Source organism: Dama dama, chromosome 12 (assembly GCF_033118175.1).
Source record: "Dama dama isolate Ldn47 chromosome 12, ASM3311817v1, whole genome shotgun sequence".
Lineage (NCBI taxonomy): Eukaryota > Metazoa > Chordata > Mammalia > Artiodactyla > Cervidae > Dama > Dama dama.
The window spans coordinates 96813509-96834137 of record NC_083692.1 but is presented as its reverse complement, the minus strand read 5'-3'; the positions used below and the strand labels follow the sequence as shown (position 1 = coordinate 96834137).

At 40.0% G+C, this 20629-nt stretch overlaps 1 protein-coding gene across 1 annotated transcript in view; it reads right to left on the bottom strand.

Moving 5' to 3' along the window:
- Positions 1–20629, bottom strand: part of PGGT1B (protein geranylgeranyltransferase type I subunit beta) — a 56754-nt gene that overhangs the window by 35914 nt on the left and 211 nt on the right. Inside the window, exon 2 of the mRNA XM_061158188.1 lies at positions 10341–10459. Within this exon, the coding sequence (XP_061014171.1) occupies positions 10341–10459 (119 nt within the window). The remainder of the gene's footprint in view (positions 1–10340; positions 10460–20629) is intronic.

Sequence of the window (20629 nt, the reverse complement as noted above, 5' to 3'; positions counted from 1 at the left end):
TGTTTTAATCCATCTTGAATTGGGTGAGGGGTGATGTTAAACAATATATTTTCCTAGGTCCTATATTTTATCTGAACCCTAAAATGTTTTACTATTATTACTTAAATTTTTGCAATCAGCCTTTGGATTGCCTTTTTAAAAGTTATCCTTTCAAGCTACTGATCCGCTGACAGTTCTCTAAGAAAATCAAATCCTATTCCTACTTTTGATGAAAGAAAGCTCTGATTCCGTTTCAGGTCTGAGTTTAAACTTCCCTTAAGAAACCTTCTGGAGCCCCCACTAAGTTTCATATCGAGGCTGACATATAGTAGGGGCTTGAGAAAGGAAAGTTTCTTTAAAATAAAAATACCTTTTCTTCCATTTTCAAAAGGGAGTACACATCATCATCTTAAAAAATTCATCAGGCCATTCTTCCTGGTTTCCGTCAAGATCTGTCTGCTATTGTGAATTCTTTTACAGTGCTAGTAAGCTTACCTATTTATGATAACTATTCAAGAATAAACATGAAATTTATTCCAAATTTACAACTGAATACATATTCAGGATAAAGTTTTAACTTCCTTGGAGGATTTTAGATAGCACCCTCCAGTGTTTCTATTCAGTACTAGCAAAGAAAATGTGGTCTGGCTGATGAACATTATCAAGTATAGTTAGGAAAAATGTAGACGCTTTTGGGTCCTAACCTCAGCCCACATCAAAAACCTCAGAGTAGGGCCTGAACTAACACATATAAGAAAGAAAAATAATCCCTGCCTGATAACACAGTAAGAATTGAGAACCACTGACTTGGTGAATCCATCCATAAAGTCAAACTAGTTTAACTTGTTATATGGAAGTAGCTTAGACAGCTATGTATCATAAAAACCCAGATTACTTAAAAAATGAACCTGGGTCAATGGAAAGAAAAAGGAACAGCAGCAAAAATGGACATATGAATGGGTATAACATACATATGGGTATTTATGTGTGAGTGTGTAGTTAGAAAAGGCAGAGGAACCAGAGATCAAATTGCCAATGTCTGCTGGATCATCGAAAAAGCAAGAGAGTTCCAGAAAAACGTATATTTCTGCTGTATTGACTACGCCAAAGCCTTCGACTGTGTGGATCACAATATACTGTGGAAAATTCTGAAACGGATGGGAATACCAGACCATCTGACCTGCCTCTTGAGAAACCTGTATGCAGGTCAGGAAGCAACAGTTAGAACTGGACATGGAACAACAGACTGGCTCCAAATAGGGAAAGGAGTACATCAAGGCTGTATATTGTCACCCTGCTTATTTAACTTATATGCAGAGTAGATCATGAGAAACCCTGGGCTAGATGAAGCACAAGCTGGAATCAAGACTGCCGGAAGAAATATCAATAACCTCAGATATGCAGATGACACCACCCTTCTGGCAGAAATTGAAGAGGAACTAAAAAGCTTCTTGATGAAAGTGAAAGAGGAGAGTGAAAAAGTTGGCTTAAAGCTCAGCATTCAGAAAATGAAGATCATGGCATCTGGTCCCATCACCTCATGGGAAATAGATGGGGAGACAGTGGAAACAGTGTCAGACTTTATTTTTTTGGGCTCCAAAATCACTGCAGATGGTGACTGCAGCCATGAAATTAAAAGACGCTTACTCCTTGGAAGGAAAGTTATGAGCAACCTAGATAGCATATTAAAAAGCAGAGACATTACTTTGCCAACAAAGGTCCGTCTGCTCGAGGCTATGGTTTTTCCAGTGGTCATGTATGGATGTTGGACTGTGAAGAAAGTTGAGTGCCGAAGAATTGATGCTTTTGAACTGTGGTGTTGGAGAAGACTCTTGAGAGTTCCTTGGACTGCAAGGAGATTGAACCAGTCCTTCCTAAAGGAAATCAGTCCTAGGTGCTCATTGGAGGGACTGATGTTGAAGCTGAAACTCCAGTACTTTGGCCACCTCATGTGAAGAGTTGACTCATTGGAAAAGACCCTGATGCTGGGAGGGATTGGGGGCAGGAGGAGAAGGGGATGACAGAGGATGAGATGGCTGGATGGCATCACTGACTCGATGGGCATGAGTTTGAGTAAACTCCGGGAGCTGGTGATGGACAGGGAGGCCTGGTGTGCTGTGATTCATGGGGTCGCAGAGTCGGACACGACTGAGCGACTGAACTGAACTGAACTGATATAGTTGTTGTCTAGTCACTAAGTCATGTCCAACTCTTTTGCAACACCATGGACTGTAGCCCACACAGGCTCCTCTGTCCGTGGGATTCTCCAGGTGAAAATTCTGGAGTGGGTTGCCATTTCTTCCTTCAGGGAATCTTCCTGAGCCAGGGATCGAACCCATGTCTCCCGCATTGGCAGATAGGTTCTTTACCACTCAGTCACCAAGGAAGGCCAAGTATGTAGAGAGATGTAGTAAAGAATAAAACATGTTTCGCTATTAACCATGAAGAAAAACAATCCCTTTATCTGCATGCTTGCACATGAAAGGTTAAGTATTAAGTTACAAAGCGGACTTCTGCTTGATGACTGGGTCATATCTGACTTAGGATCTGACTACTAAACTCATACAAACACCAGCCATATGCCAAGCATCATAAAGACAATGTATTTAGATATTCTCTAAAAAGCAAAGAAACTCACAGAATGTAAAACTTTAATGAGAGTTTAAAAAGATTTATTTTAGTCAGCAGAGTTACTTTGCTTTTCATAAGACAATGCATTTGCCCTCTTTAAAGAGAAAATTTTTTGGAGACAAAATAAAAATACATAAAATATAATATTTAAATGCTTCCAATAAAAGATAACTTGAGCTAAAATATCACCACATTACTAGTGGTGGTTGTGCTGCTTCAATATAATCCAAAACTTGTTTTAGTTATGTTCTTAACTTTCTCATTTTCATTTTCAAAGTTATGTTATTGCACTATGCAAAAAGAATTCAAGTGAACGTGGTGATTGATTTTTTTTAAGTAAAAGTAGACATTTACATTTTATGGCTATAGAAATAATTTCTCACAGGTCTCAAGAAACACAAGGTTTCCTAGTAAGAGAACATATCTTATATGACTCCTGTCTCAGGATGTCAAGAAAGATCCACACACGGTAAATACAATACTACATAGCTTAAAAAATGTTTTTTGTATCTATTTCCTAAATTCCACAGATTAGTTTTAGAATAGGACCTAGACCAGTTAAACAGAAGGCAGGTGGGGGATTTTCTTTCATAGAGATTTGAAATTTAATAGCATTTCATCCAACAAAACAGTAAGTTGAGAATTTGGACCTGCAGGTGGGCTGTGAAAAGACTGTGGCATAGCATACCCGATATGTGGCTAAGGGCCGCTGGGGACATAAAGCAACCCATGACTGGGACACTATCTTTACATAAAATTCTTGATCTACATGCCTCCCAAACAAGTGTCCTATAATTTCCAAAATTTTTAACGGTCAGTTTAGCCACATGAAACTATACTTACATTTCCAGCATGTTGTTTAAAATTAAAAAAGGAAGCAAACTCATTGAAAGTCTACTAAAAAATTGAAATCATTGAACATTTTACCTTTTAATATTAAACCACTTTATCTACATTTCCAAACACTTAATTCTAATTTTTATGAGCTCTATTAAGGAAGAGATACCAGATTAATTTTCCTTTAGACACATAAGACAGCCTCAGAGTTTTCATGAAAAAAATCCGCATGTCACAGAAAAACATACATAAGAAGAGCACTCGATGCATGGGATCAGTGTTGGGAAACTGAAAGTGAGGAACAGAAAGCTGTGTTCTCACTTTGCTCTAACATTAACTAGTTATGTTACTGTGCACAAATAATTGCTCTCTCTGGATCTTAACATCAACTTGTAAACTAGGGGACTATAATATTCCTTGTTTTGTTCTAGCTCCACAATTGTCTGGTTGTGCTCCTGGTCAGAGAGGAGAACAAAGCCCCCAGGTTGATCCCTGGTGTTTCCTAAATGCTTCCTGATATTGATGAGAAGGGCCCCAACCCTCCAATGGTCTGACCGCACACTGATTACTAGGATACCACTGGGGTCTTTACAACCCTAGGATTAAATGGAAGGCCAGGGATAATTGTGATTAAATATTTACAACGTATTTAACTGCCACACAGGACAGTTTCCACAAGGGACTATATACATTCCCAGTAAAGCATCATGGGACCTGGAGTCAGAAGCCGGGGATTCCAGTCGGCTCTGTCACTGACATCTGTGTGTGACCTCAGGCAGGCCGCTCACTCACTCTTCCTCGCAATGTCTGCCCCACTTCTGGGAAAGGCAGACTGAGGGAAGAACAAATGGGATGTATTTGAAAACTACTATTAAATAATGCACTCAATTGTTCCTGCCATTGGCAAAATGTCAATATTTGTGTGTAATCATATAAATTGGCTTCAGTTCTGTTCAGTTCAGTCGCTCAGTCGTGTCCGACTCTTTGCGACCCCATGAATCGCAGCACGCCAGGCCTCCCTGTCCATCACCAACTCCCAGAGTTTACTCAAACTCATGCCCATCGAGTTGGTGATACCATCCAGCCATCTCATCCTCTGTCATCCCCTTCTCCTCCTGCCCCCAATCCCTCCCAGCATCAGGGTCTTTTCCAATGAGTCAACTCTTCGCATGAGGTGGCCAAAGTATTGGAGTTTCAGCTTCAGCATCAGTCCTTCCAATGAACACCAAGGACTGATTTCCTTTAGGATGGACTGGTTCGATCTCCTTGCAGTCCAAGAGACTCTCAAGAGTCTTCTCCAACACCACAGTTCAAAAGCATCAATTTTTTGGCACTCAGCTTTCTTCACAGTCCAGCTCTCACATCCATACATGACCACTGGAAAAACCATAGCCTCGAGCAGACGGACCTTTGTTGGCAAAGTAATGTCTCTGCTTTTTAATATGCTATCTAGGTTGCTCATAACTTTCCTTCCAAGGAGTAAGCGTCTTTTAATTTCATGGCTGCAGTCACCATCTGCAGTGATTTTGGAGCCCAAAAAAATAAAGTCTGACACTGTTTCCCCATCTATTTGCCATGAAGGACCAGATGCCATGATCTTCATTTTCTGAATGTTGAGCTTTAAGCCAACTTTTTCACTCTCCTCTTTCACTTTCATCAAGAGGCTCTTTAGTTCTTCTTCACTTTCTGCCATAAGGGTGGTGTCATCTGCATATCTGAGGTTATTGATATTTCTCCCGGCAATCTTGATTCCAGCTTGTGCTTCCTCCAGCCCAGCATTTCTCATGATGTACTTTGCATATAAGTTACATAAGCAGGGTGACAATATACAGCCTTGACATACTTCTTTTCCTATTTGGAACCAGTCTGTTGTTCCATGTCCAGTTCTAACTGTTGCTTCCTGACCTGCATACAGGTTTCTCAAGAGGCAGGTCAGATGGTCTGGTATTCCCATTTCCTTCACAATTTCCACAGTTTATTGTGATCCACACAGTCGAAGGCTTTGGCATAATCAATACAGCAGAAATATACGTTTTTCTGGAACTCTCTTGCTTTTTTGATGATCCAGCGGATGTTGGCAATTTGATCTCTGGTTCCTCTGCCTTATCTAAAACCAGCTTGAACATCTGGAAGTTCACGGTTCACGTATTGCTGAAGCCTGGCTTGGAGAACTTTCAGCATTACTTTACTAGCGTGTGAGCTTAGGTTTTGTTTATTTGTGTTGTGTTTTGAAGAGACGCTGAGATAAAGATTTTTTAACTTAAATTTTAAAAATACAGAACATTTATTGTCAGCACTCAAACAATGCAGAAATATAGATAAAACTAAGGTACCTTACCCGGCCGCCGCCTTCCTCTGTTCTCATCTACCTCCCCTCCACCGAGGCACTCTGTGATGCTTTTGGAGCTTTTCCTACACACTGGTGTTAACAGACTACTAAAACAAAACACCCCTGTACATGTTGGTATTTATCATTTAACTACATTTGATGAACAGTTATCATGTAAGAACATGTACAGATCTACCTCAATCACCTTATTACTGGGTAGTAGTCTTTACCGGCCTACAGCTTATTTAACTGCTTCACTTTTGGTGGATACTTACTGTTTCTGACGTATTACTGTCACAAACAATGCCAACACATCCTTCTACACAGACTTCTGTGCACATGTATTGGTTACCATTAACCTGGCAGCTTTAAACAACGGAAATGTATTAACAACAGAAATGTATTGTCTCATAGCTGGAGAGCCCAGGAGGTCAGAATCAGGTTGTCAGCAGGCTGGTTCTTCCGAAGGCTCTGAGGGAAAACCCAGTTTGTACCCCCTCTTGGCTTCTGGCGGGCACTCGGCACTCCTGATGCTCTTTACCACGTGGACCCACCCCTGAGTTCTGCGTCTATCTTTACCTGGCCTGTCCTTTCTCTCTGAAGGACACCAGTAACTCTTCTTGAGATCCTTACCCTAATTATGCTTGCCAAGACCCTCCTTCCCAATGTAGTCACCTTCTGAAGTTCTGGGAGCATATGCCTTTGGGGGACCATTATTTCACTAGCTACAACACACAAGGATAGGTGAGGGCAAAAAGTTACACTTCTAAATCGCCCTTCCAAAGGTAACAACAATTTTTACTTCCACCAAAAGAGTATTAAAGTGCTCTTTTCCCCACATTCTTACCAACTTTTTTTTTTTTTTTAATTAGTTGGAGGCTAATTACTTCACAACATTGCAGTGGGTTTTGTCATACATTGATATGAATCAGCCATAGAGTTACACGTATTCCCCATCCCGATCCCCCCTCCCACCTCCCTCTCCACCCGATTCCTCTGGGTCTTCCCAGTGCACCAGGCCCGAGCACTTGTCTCATGCATCCCACCTGGGCTGGTGATCTGTTTCACCATAGATAATAAACATGCTGTTCTTTCGAAACATCCCACCCTCACCTTCTCCCACAGAGTTCAAAAGTCTGTTCTGTACTTCTGTGTCTCTTTTTCTGTTTTGCATATAGGGTTATCGTTACCATCTTTCTAAATTCCATATATATGTGTTAGCATGCTGTAATGTTCTTTATCTTTCTGGCTTACTCTTACCAACTTTTAACAACTTTTTGGTAAATTGATGTGTAGGGAAAAATAGTGTTAACATTCTTGTTTCTACTGCATCTCTCCTAATTTCTAGTATCAGTTGATCCTCTCTTCATGTATTTAATGACTATATGTACTTCTTTTGTGAAGTATCTATTCACTAATTTTGTCATTTTCTAAATGGCAATGTGTCATCTTTTCCTCAACCTTTTAACAACTTCTTACAGTTTGGATATTAATATTTTGTCTAGTATATACAATGGCACAATTTCCTCCAAATCTGTTATTTATCCAACTTTATCTTTCCCTATGTCACATTTAAAAATATTTATTTAATCAAATCTGCCAAATTTTTCCTTTATGGTCTCTGGGTTCTGTTTAACACTTTTAAGATTTTTACGTCCCCTAGGATTTTATGTGATATCACAAAGTAGGACAAATAGAGAGTTATGAGTTATAGAAAGCATTCTATTCAGCTTGCAAATGCCCTATAAATGTGAAAATATTTGAGGAGCCAGAGGATGGTGTAGGCTAAATGTGAAAATACAGAAAAGAAAAACAATAGGAAAAGGTGTAAATCATTTACAGTCCAACAACTGCTGATACGCAATGATGCACTACACATGAAAAGAGAAAAAAGAAATCCAAGACAGGTTCATTCATTGCCCTCCAGAAGTCTACAATTCAGACACAAGCAGAAACATTTTAAGCAACAATTAAGCAGCAATGACTGAAAAAGTAAAAAAATTAGCAATGGGCTTCCATCTATGAAGTACATGGATTTGAAAGTACAATGGGAAAGACAACTCTGATGGATCTCAAAAGGGATGGTAAATACACTCAAATTCAAAAAAATTTTTAACTCTCATCAAAGTATAATAAACAGCTTAACGAACTTCTTCAAAGTAAACTTACCTGTATAAGCAGCTCTCTGCTCAGGAAAAAGTACACGACCAGCACCTAAGAAGCACGTCCTGCTTCCTTCTTGGCACTCCCCAAAGCTCAGACTGGCTTTACTGACATTTTTACTTTGTATTAATAGAACAATATACTATGTATTTCTTTATCACAAAATATGTTTGTGACATTCATCCAAATTTTTGTATGCAGGTCTAAATTGTCCTTTCCCATCACTGTACGGTGTCCCAGTGTGTGAATTCCAATACAGCACTCATCTACAACACCAATGATGGGTAGTCTGCATATTCCTACTCTGGGCTCCTGTGAAAAATACTGCTATGAATGACCATTCTAGTACGTATCTTTTGGAGAATACATTTTTTCATTTCTGGTTGGATACATACTAGGAAGTAGAATTGCTGTCACAGAATGTATATTTGTTCGGTTTTAGGAAATACTGCCAAACAGTAGCTATAAAACAGTAGTTACAGTTGTGCAACATTCTCATCAACATTTGTTACTTTCTACCTCTCTCATTTTGGTCATTCAGGTGAGTGCACAGCTAACACAATTATTAGGGATAATACGACAGTTTCAGATGACAGTTCGCAAGGCTCTTGCAACAAAAGATCAAATAATGAGAAAAGTAAGAAGCCTTCAAAAAGAATATGGTATTAATTAGCTCAATTATGAAGCCAGCAAACAGTCCTTAAAGGCAGATAAAAATAAAAAAGAAAGTAGGAAGCACAAATGAAAAAAATGACTAGTGTTCTGATAATTGTAACCTATAGCATGGGTTTCCTACATTTCTAGAGAGACCATAGCTATTTTATTCCAAGGAAATGAGTATCATAAGTAATGTCTGAAAGTAATACATTTTAGCAGGAACTTCTTATAGAATAGCTTTGCTATATACCATAGTGTATAATTTCCTATCTGTACTACGTGAAATACATTTAGGAAACAACAATTTTATTTAGGACATGTACTGTTAGTAAACAAACAAAAACTACACATAATCTGTAACAAAATTACCTTATATCTGTTTAATATTAATAGACTTTCACTCAGACTAGTGAAAAAAAAAGTTCTGATTAAAAAGGAAAATACAAATTACTTCCATTTTGCAGGTGACTAGAACTTGACCTCACCTCAGCCACAAGCTCCTAGAGAATGAGAACCATATCTCATAATTTACAACAGTCCCTCTGTACAAGTTTAGCAGAGTATTCTTAGCAGAACATTCAATAAATACTACTTACCAACATGTTAGAATATATAACTACTCATCAGTATATCACATATGCTGCTTCATGTCATTGGTGAAAAATGATTAGATATTTATATTTGAATTCTGAAAGATCTAAAACTGCCTAATCACTTTCTAACAAGAATTCATTAAGAGGCAAAGACTTTTTAAAATTATAAACAAATACTACAAACTTCAAGTATAATAAAGTAGAAAGCTCAAACTTATGTCCAATGGCATCTGCTAATAGATCAAAGCTCTTTCTTTCTAAATAAAGCTTTGGTTTATTATTTCCCCAAAGCGTACCTGGGTGAGATTACTCCAACGAATGAACCACATTATTCAATTATAAATGCTGACTCATAAAAGAACGGTAAGCAGTGATCACACATAAGAAATACATGACTTTCTGGGAGTTTATTTGGGCTTGATCTAATTCAACTCAATGTTAGAATTTCTAACATTTATAAGTTAAATCAATATTCGATATTTTAAACTTAATGGAGTCAACAACAGAGTTTATAAAACGTGTGTATTTAGCTGATCAGTAATTTATGAATTCTGAGAATTTATTTAATTGATCAAAATATATAAAGTTTTAAGAACCATAAAAATGGCTGAAGTATAACCAAGAGCTCTAAGAAACCATTAAAGAAACACTAATGGAACATCAGCGGGGAAAGTGGTGAGAGACTGGAATGAAACTTTTTGATGGCGAGGAGTTTTTCAGTGAAGAGATAAAAAGAATGGCTGAGAATGGAAAACAGCGAATGCTCCAAAACTAATCAGACACAAACGTGGACTACAAGTCGTCGAGCGGCAGCTGTCAGGGACGTGCACACCGGCACGGTGCACAACTGTGAGTCCCCGTGAACCTCAGAGCCATCTTCTCCAGGAACGGTGCCTACCTCTGGTCAGCTCCTCGCTCAAACAGAAAGGGAGTGTCGCATTACCAGGAAAACGCAGATGAATAAAATACTGGGTTGGCCGAAAAGTTTGTTCGTGTTTTTCTGTAAGATGTTACGAAAAACCCGAACGAACTTTTCAGCCAACCCAATATGCTAATGGTTTGTGAATACACGAAGATTTCCGAGTCCAACATATGTGTTACGCTAGGTACAAACAGTCACACTAAAAATAAAATGCTAAAAACTCACTCACTGTCTTCTGTGGGAAGGACCTGCAGGGAGTAAATCCACTCTATTATATCATCCTTGTTCACCACATCTAAGGAGTCCAACATATCCAGCCCAGAGAGTGCGAAAAATGCAATAGTCAACCTAAAAAGAAAAAAACACAAAATTCCATCTTATCAAACCAATGAATTATTTGTTTCAGAAAAATAATAAACTCATTCTAACCTTACAATAACTTAAACAATAGCCCCAACTTGTAAAACAAAAAAACCCAATTTATTCTTATAATTTAATAATATCAATCAAACCTTTGTTTTAATTTCTAATATAGGGACATTTAAGGCTTAAGAACTCAATCCTACTCATCTGAAGTACACATGAATTCACTGAAGCCAGGTTATGAGCAACCTAAAGGCTAAAAGTAGAATTGAGAAAGAATTCCATGCACCTAATCAGTATACATAAGGCCAAAAGGATGGAAAATATATACAAATCTCAATTTTCACTGATTCACCAAGAGCAATTTATCAGTTCAGTAGCTCAGTCATGTCTGACTCTTTGCCACCCCATGGAAAGCAGCACGCCAGGCTTCCCTGCCCATCGCTCCCGGAGCTTACTCAAACTCATGTCCATCACGTTGGTGATACCATCCAACCATCTCATCCTCTGTCATCCCCTTCTCCTGCCTTCAATCTCTCCCAGTATCAGGGTCTTTGCCAAGGAGTCAGTTCTTCACATCAGGTGGCCAAAGTATTGGAGTTTCTTTCAGCTTCAGCATCAGTCCTTCCAATGAATATTCAGGACTGATTTCCTTTAGGATTGACTGGTCTGATCTCCTTGAAGTCCAAGGGACTCTCAAAAGAGTCTTCTCCAACACCACAGTTCAAAAGCATCAATTCTTCGGTGCTCAGCTTTCTTTATAGTCCAACTCTCACATCCATACATGACTACTGGAAAAACCATAGCTTTGACTAGACAGACCTTTGCTGGCAAAGTAATGTCTCTGCTTTTTAATATGCTGTCTAGGTTGGTCATAGCTTTTCTTCCAAGGAGCAAACATCTTTTAATTTCACGGCTGCAGTCACCACCTGCAGTTATGCTTATACCTGGTGCTCAATTTTTAACGATGTTAGAATAAATCTATCATTATTCAAATTTGTTTATAAATAATGTGACCCCTTGGGAAAAAAGGGGGAATAAGGAACACTAAAAATGCAAATGCACTTTAACTCCCATTTCCTCGAAATGAATAATCTTTGATGAAACGGAACACGCTAAAGCAAAATCCTTCCCCTCCATGATTGTGCACTGACTCAGAAAGCTAAGTCTGTGCTTTCACATAAAAACGAGTCCCCTTAGTGGTTGCTTTTTACATGAAGAGTTTGTTACATGTATAGTTCCTTTCCTGTTGAGATGCATTCTACAGTCTTGCCTGATTGAACATGGCTATCTCATTTCCACATTCTAGTAATTCCTATGACTAATACTGACAAACTAGTACTTCAAATTATCTGGTCTAAAGTCATCTCGCAGAGCCACTCAATGCATTCTATAACCTTTTAAATAGAGATTCCAAGAGAAAATTAAGCCTTAATGCACTAAGGCAATCACGATACGTAATTAACTTCTCTTCTCTGCATTTAGAATGGTATTACCAACTTTAGGAGAAATGGAAAAATAGTCACTCATTTTTTTAAAGGGTATAATTCTCTCTCTAATCCCTGGTTGAAAAGGCTGGCACCCATTAGATAACAGGAGGCGAAATCAGAGAGCAATTTAATTCTAACTAAAGCTTAAAGGCAAAAATTAAAACTAGTGAGATACTGGTATACTCAAGAAGACATCTTGGGAGACTTACGTTATCAAGAGATTGGAAAGTGGAAAGTGAAAATCGCTCAGTCATGTCTGACTCTTTGCGAACCCGTGGACTATACAGTCCATGGAATTCTCCAGGCCAGCATACTGGAGTGGGTAGTTTATCCCTTCTCCAGGGGATCTTCCCAACCCAAACTTAAACCCAGGTCTCCTGCAGTACAGGCGGATTCTTTACCAGCTGAGTCACACGGGAAGGCCATTGAGAGATTATTATTATGTATTAGGCACTGACCTGGAGAAGGAAATGGCAACCCACTCCAGTATTCTTGCCTGGAGAATCCCAGGGACAGAGGAGCCTGGTGGGCAGCCATCTATGGGGTCGCATAGAGTCGGACACGACTAAAGCGATTTAGCAGCAGCAGCAGGCACTGACCTAGAAATTTTCTCATTATCTCAGCTTAATTCCAACAAGTCACTGAAATCCACTTGAATTAGAGAGGTGATTTATCTGAGTAAGATCAGGAATAAACAAAGGGGAGTGAAACCCCTTTATGCGGGAAGCAGTAGTTGAGAGCTCAGATCTGCAGTCAAATGAGTTAGCTTCAAATCCTCGGCTGGCTAATTTCTATCCATCTGTAATCTGGTTAAGTTGCCTAATCCTTTCTAATTCTTTTCTAAGTCAGCTTCCTTACCTGTAAATCATTATACTTCACACAGTTATTGTGCTTAGCTGTTCACAAGCAAGCACTAATTAAATGGAAGCTATTACTATTGGTATTTCCTGATTTGAAGGGACATTCACAGTCTTAACACTACAGATCTTTTCATTGGTTGGCAATCTCCACCATCCCCCCACCTCCAACCACTCTTCTCTAAAACAAAATGTTTTAGACATGGGGAAAATTTCTACCTAACAATATCCATATTTGAAAGTCACTTCTCTTGATGAAAATTATGTTTCATGAGATAAGGTCTGCCTTGTGCATGGTATGCAGTCAAATAATTTACAGAATTCACTAACAAATAAAGGACCTGCAATATTACATCTAACCTTCCTGGAGAGCTATCACTGGGTTCAGTTTTGCTGAAATCTATAAAGTGAATAATTTAGTTTATAAATCATTACTATGTGCTCAGGCACTTCAGTCGTGACCCCATGGACTACATAGCTCACCAGGCTCCTCTGTCCATGGGGTTCTCCAGGCAAGAATACTGCAGTGGGCTGCCATGCCCTCCTCCAGGGGATCTTCCAGACCCAGGGACTGATCCCGCCTAGCCCGCATTGCTGGCGGAGTCTTTAAGCAAGATGAAGAGAGATAAGTGACAGGCAACATGAAGACGTTGAGAAAACAATGATCTTCCCATTACTAAAACATGCTCCAGAAAAACATAAACAAGGGGCTGTAAAAATAAGTAGGTGTTACTTTTTAAATTAAAAGCTGAAGTTATCCAGTTCACCTCTTTAGTTTTCTAGCTCAAGATAATAAAATCCAAAGAACTCAGGTAACTTCCTTCAGATTTCAATGCTAGATAACTTGACGGGGCTCTGAGTCAAAAGGGTATGTCTCAAGTATGGCGCAATTAGAATCGGCTTAAAGACAAACAATACACCACCAGCAAAACCTGGAGGCCAAGACCTCACTACACAGCAAAGAAATCAGAAATTCTAGATGGAAGGCAGGGTCTGGAACCTGGGGTTTGGGTGAGTGGGGATGGGAAGTAGTGAGCTTCCCAGGTGATTCTAGCGGGCAGCAAGGCTTACACAAGCACAGTGATGTTCCACTGGGGCAATACTGCTCCCAAGTGGCCATTCTGATGACAATTCTGGTTTTCATTAGACAAGGGTGCTCCTCGATATCTAGCTGGCAAAAGCGAGGTATGCTGCTATGATGCACGAGACAGCACCATCCAACAAAGAAGTATCTGGACCAAAATGTCAAGAGTGCTGAGGTCTAGAGACTCTGCTCTCAAATCACACTGTTATCTGTATGCAAGTGTTAACTCAATGATCTTTTTTTTTAATTATACTTGTATTATGATATGGAAATCAGTCATCTGATGGTAAACTATTTTAAAATCTTGTATAGTTAATTATTAAAAGCTTCTCAAAGTCCAGCATTTTCAACCCATAGCAGTTTAGACTAAGGTTTATAGGCTTGACAATACTATAGTGAAAATTTTTTTATCAAATTTAGCATCCAGCAGTGGCTGGCAGAAGAGAACCAAGAAGTTTTTGGAGCAAACATCCAGCCTTTCTCTAAGATAAGATAATAAGAAAACATTCCTTTTTGGACCACACTAGAGTTCTCAAGTAGCCCTAAACCTCTGAGAGTGAGAGAAGTAAATAATTCCTAAGGAATAAAAAGGAATTCTGGGTTGGGGGCCTCTGGGAGAAATAATGTGAGGTTTTATGGTGCCTAGGGTAGAGACCGTCAGGCCACCTGTCTTGGTGCAGGCATCTAGAGGGGTGACTGCGCATGAGATGAGGCCAGTGAAGGGATTTTCACTTTACTACTTCTTCAGAGTACATCTGTCTGTTTTCTTCCTTTCTTCTTTCCCCTAGAATTGAACTCTGAGTCTGTAGCCTGAAAAACCAAACTAAGCCATGTCTTCCTGCCCCTTCTCCTACTCATAAAAAGTTTATCTTACATGGATGAAGAAGTAACACCTCCACCCCACCCCCCGACCCTGATCAAGTTCCTTCACCAGCAGATCAATTTGCATGTAAGAGACATAAACTAAATGGTGCTTCCAAAAGGCCTCACATTGTTTAGACTTAAGAACAACTGTTTTCAGGCTTAGAAAACAGCACAAAAGAAATAAGAATTAAATAGAACCCAAAGAAAAAGGAAAAACATTCTGTGCAGTGGGGGAAAAAAAAATCTAGCCATACTATAGCGTGATTCTTGAATACAAGCTTGAACTGCATGGGTCCACTTATATGTTGGTTTTTTTCCCCATAAGTATGTACTACACACAATCTGAAGTTGTGGAACCTCTGGTAAGGAGAGCCTGACCTCTGATATTCCACTGCATATCCTGGGCCCCGAGCCCCAAGTTGCTCAAGGATCAGTTGTGATATGATATTCCTATGCTATTATCTGAGTATTGTACCATCAGATCAGAGCAAGTGAATGATCACTTGGGGTATACCAGGAACACTGACTTATGGGAGTTAGGGATCAGGGCTTCTCTAATAACTCAGTTGGTAAAGAATCCGCCTGCAATGCAGGAGACCCCGGTTCTGTTCCTAGGTCAGGAAGATCTGCTGGAGAAGGGATAGGCTACCCACTCCAGTATTCCTGGGCTTCACTTGTGGCTCAGCTGGTAAAGAATCCACCTGCAATGAGGGAGACCTGGATTCAATCCCTGAGTTGGGAAAGATCCCCTGGAGGAGGGAAAGGCTACCCACTCCAGTATTCTGGCCTGGAGAATTTCATGGAGTATACAGTCCACAGGTTCACAAAGAGTTGGACGCGACTGAGCGACTTTCACTTTCTTTTCATGGGAGTTGACTAGATTCTCAAATTTTGGGTCACTTGCTCTGCTACTTTTTAGCACAAATTTCTTTCCTGACATCTACCAGCATCTTCAACAACAGACTGCATGCCTGCCTAGATCTAAGGTGGGGCTGTGGCCAAACCAGGGCTTTCCCGGTGGCTTGGGTTCGATCCCTGGGTTGGGAAGATCCCTTGGAGAAAGAAATGGCAACCCATTCCAGTGTTTTTGCTTGGGAAACCCCATGGACAGAGGAGCCTAGCAGGCCGGAGTCCATGGGATCACAAAAGAGTCAGACACAAATTAGTGACGACAACATGGCCAAAATCATATTGCAAAAGAGTTCTAAAATTATAAACAAATAGTTACATTAAGAAATAGAAGCACAGCTGCTGGATAAAATTAACAGTGGGAATGGAGTCTTATAGTATACATTAGAAGGAATCATGAAGTTAAAATACACAGTACATAGAAGCACCAATAAATAATTTGGAATGAATGGTGAAAAGATGCGTGATTTCCAGAATTTTAAGCCTATTCTTCATTCATAATATCTTGAAACAGCTGACTCAGTCTATAAATATTTTCAAGAACAGTCATACATTTTTGGAATTATTTAACATGCAAAATTAAATTTCTCCTGCACTAATTTTTAATAAGAAATGTTTACTGAATGTCCACTACAGGCTAGAAGTGAAATTCGTGTCTGACTCTTTGCAACTCCATGGACTATATATACAGTCCATGAAATTCTCCAGGCCAGAATACTGGAATGGGTAGCCATTCCCTTCTCCAGGGGCATCTTCCCAACCCAGGGATCGAACCCAGGTCTCCCGCATGGCAGGCAGATTCTTTACCACTACAGACTGATGGTATGACAAAAATAAATAAGACAAACATCCTAAACGTAAGCAGGTTAAAGTTGCGGGGAAAATTACTAAGCAACTATATGGTGTAAGTGCTACTACAGATACCATCTTATTCCTTTCTAAAACCTACTCCTTCTGCCTCTTGTTCTCCAGTTGGCAGTTTCAACCCTAGAATTCTGCGATTCCTCCTTCCTTCTTCATCCTCTCCTTTCTATTCCTATTTCTGCTATCCCAGGAACTGGGTCCTGGGTGACTGCAACAGCTTCAGTCACTACTGATGACTCTGGTTCTGGTCTTGTCCCATTTAAGATAATAACCTATCTAAAGTCTAATGATCACTCTGAAATGCTTATCTAACCAGGAAGACCCACTGCTTGGCAACTTCCCATCACCCACGTGATATTTAGTTCCCAGTTTCTTGACATGGCAAAGTCCACGCCTACCCCTTCATACTAAATTCCGACCACACCGGCCTTACATTTTGAACCACGATGAAGAGAACTGACTGACGATGCTCTGCTCAACACTCGCCTATCTATCTTTATTGTCTTTATCGTCCTTTTGCCTATTATCCACCCACCTACATGAAAACTCAACACATCGTTTAATATTTAGCTCCAGGGTTACCTTTTTCCAAAAAACTTCAGACTAGACTTTTCTCTGAGTCTCTCTTTGGGTTGAATTACAGATGTGCTTCCAGAATGCCCTGTGACAATCACAACTTTTGTGCAAGCAAACTCAGAGTGGGGCAGCAGGGGTCAGCAAGGGGGGTTGGCAGCCTCAGCCTCACGTGGGAGCCTGTCGCAACCACAGCATCTCAGACCCCGCCCAGACCTACACCCCGAGAACCTGCCTTTTAACAAGACCCCAGGTGAGTCACATGCACGTTAGAGTCGGGGAGCACTGCTGCAATCCTCTGCTTGTACTTTTGTTTCTCCTATCAGGGAAAGTGGCTCAGATTTTAGTGGGCCTGACAGCCACCTGGGATGCTGACTGTGCTGCTAGACTCCCAGGCCCAGCAGAAAGTGTGACGTGGCGGATCTGGGGCGGGGCTCAGGTGCACGTGTTTTTATAAGCACCCCGTCAGACTGTGACATACTGCAGATGAGGGAGGAACCAACAGACAGAGAAGTTGCCAGCTGGGGGGTGGCTAAGTGCTTATACCACAGGATACACAGGGGATATGGAGGGCACCGGAATAGAAAGACTTTGTAAATGTCTTGGAAACAAAACAAATTGTCTAAACCCTTCTAGAAGAGCTGGGTCTGTAAAAATAACATAACAGAAAATGGTCAATATTTTGCTTCTCAATTTAAAAAGGCCTATTCTAATGCCCACTGCCCAAACACTAAAGGCAACAATATCATATAACCAAAAAGCTCTCTAAACTATTCATGAAAAGAAACCTGCTCATTGATAAAGCTCACAATCCAAGGTCTACATTCACCTGAGTTAACTAGTAACTACCACTTTTCAGAAGATAGAAGAAAAACCTTGAGTGAACCTTTTAATTTTCATAAAGCCACTATTAGAAAAATAAAATAAAAATAAAATTATTCTACTGGTCAGGCTAAAAGAGAGAGAGAAATGATTTTGCTGAAATGATGTGTCAGAAAATAAGAGTCTAAATGTCTAGTTCAATAGTAGCCTCCCTAAGAGTCAGCGGCTTCATATCTATCAGTAAAAAGAAACGGACACAGGAACACCTGAATCACTACTTTCCGGGGGTCCCCAACCTCTAGGATCTAATGTCTGATGATGTGAGTTGAAGCTGATGTCATAATAGGAATAAATTGCACAATAAATGTAATGTGCTTGAATCCTGCTCTGAAACGCCACCCCGCCAACGCCCCACCCTCTGTTCAAGGAAAATCATCTTCCCCCAATCTGGTCCCTGGTGCCAAATGGGTTGGGTACTGCTGCTTTACACCATATCCTCATACCCAGACACATGGCAGCCCCTCAATAAATGCTTGTGGAATTTAACTACAATACCAGCTAACAGTTACGACTGAGTTAACACGCTGTTTAATCTTAAGTAAAAATTTTGTGACTGGTCACCTTTGCTTAAAAAGTTGAAGCTTCTTTCAGAAGCACCTTAAAGTCAATTATGAATCACATACACCACAAAAGGATTTAATGTTGAATTAAGGAAAGTAAAAAGTTTGAATCAAGAAATACTGAAAAACTTCTAAAAAATCACTACAAAATCCAGTATGCGCAGAGTATCTTAAATGTGGTTATTAGCTGAGCCATTTAAAAAAATCCAAAATGATTAGATAATAAACATGAAGCATAAAAAGAATATAATTAATACTTCTTTACTAGTGCAGTGATATTACATATCTATCATCTGATATACAATGCCTGGTGTAAATTCTAAGACTATATGGTTATTAAATCAATTGTTAATTGTTTAATCAGAGAATTTTTGCTGCTTTACTTATGCTATGAGCAAGATTAGAGTTTACTGCCAACATAGTCTATACGGTTTTGTCCTTGCTGAATTTTAAAGAGATCAAACATAGTGGCATTTTGACAAAGCAAGCACAGACCTGTGATAGCTACAAGCAAAGTTCAACTGTTTAACAGTCAAACAAGATGATATTTTTTATTCAAATGCCTTAAATTCACATAGAATTAATCATCATAAACTATAAATGTGATTTACCAGTATATTTCTAAACATCCCATACCATGACAATCAACTGAGTTTCGGAAATGCTAATTCAATTTAGGTCAAGACATGGGCTCTACTAGTCAATCAATACACATGGATGGAAAAAGGAATATAAATGATGTTTCACTCTTTCTTTAGCAAAAATCTGCTCATCTTTCAGGGCTAAACTCAGAATGATTACTCAACAAATTATGTACTTATTGCCTGCCTTTATGCCAGATTAGTCAAGGATCTAGTGCAATACTGTCCGGTAGGACTTTTTCAGATGACCGAAATGCTAAAACACAAACAAAAGCCACAGGCCAATGTGGTGACTGAGCACTTGAAGTGTGGTAGCTACTGCAAACAGAGGAAGTGAGTTTTAAATTTTATTTAACTTTAATTCAAATTTAAATACCCAAATGTGGCTACCGAGTTGGATGAAGCAGCCCAGGTGTTATAGGAGTAAACAAAAAAGACAAAAACTGTGCCTTCCTGAAGTCTACAGTCTTGTGTGAAAGATTTTAAATCAATCAATTAATATATAATTTCAGGTGGTGACTGGAAGTAGTCTCTTTAGGAAAGGGTGACTAGGGAAAGTCTAAGGAAATCTGGTTTAAGAACCTATTGAAAGCCCTATTGAAACTGCTTGCATGTCTTGTTCAGCTGTCCTCCAGCACCTATATATTATTTCTTGACCGTGTATGCAGAAGTAATCTATAAAAACTTCCAAAACTGACCCAGTCATGAAACGGTCAAACCGTTTAACCGCAGGCTCAGTTAAGAAAATACGGAAAGAGAGCAGGGCAAAACCAATCTGCTTTCTCTTCCAAGCCAGCCCAAGGCATCTCTGGAATCTCACTTTGAAATACAGCAATGCAGAGCAAAGATCGCCTCCTCCTCTCGTTCTTCTCATCCCCAGACTTCTACTCTGAAGGGCTAATTCAGTTTCTTAGTCTCTGCCAGATCACAGACCTCAACTCACAATGCTACTGCAAATAAAACTTTAACAGACTGCTCCAACCAACACTGCATTTATAATTCCTGGAAAGTTCTTATCTACAGAAACCTTAGAGGCTCTCTGCCGCTTCTATACACTGAATGCCATACAGGCATTCAATGAAAAGTTAAATGACCTTACGGAGGCAAGGGAAGCACTGGAGAGATTATCAGTTAAAATACGATGACAAATGCTTTTTATACTCAGAAGTGAGGCCAAGTGACTCACAGGCTCGCGGAAGCAGCTCCGAGTTGATACGAAAAAATGGTTGGGAAGTGAAAAAGGGCGGAACCTGAAGATTCCAAAAGCGCGCGACTTCCAGCTCGTCCCAGCCCTCTGGGCCGCAGCTCGCGGGAGCAATGGAGACCGCACCACGGCCCGGGAAGGAAGGCAGTACCCAGTGGGCGGCGGCGCAGCTGCCTGCGGGCGCCCACTAAGCCGTCAAGCTCCACAGCGCCTTTCGGGGGACCGGG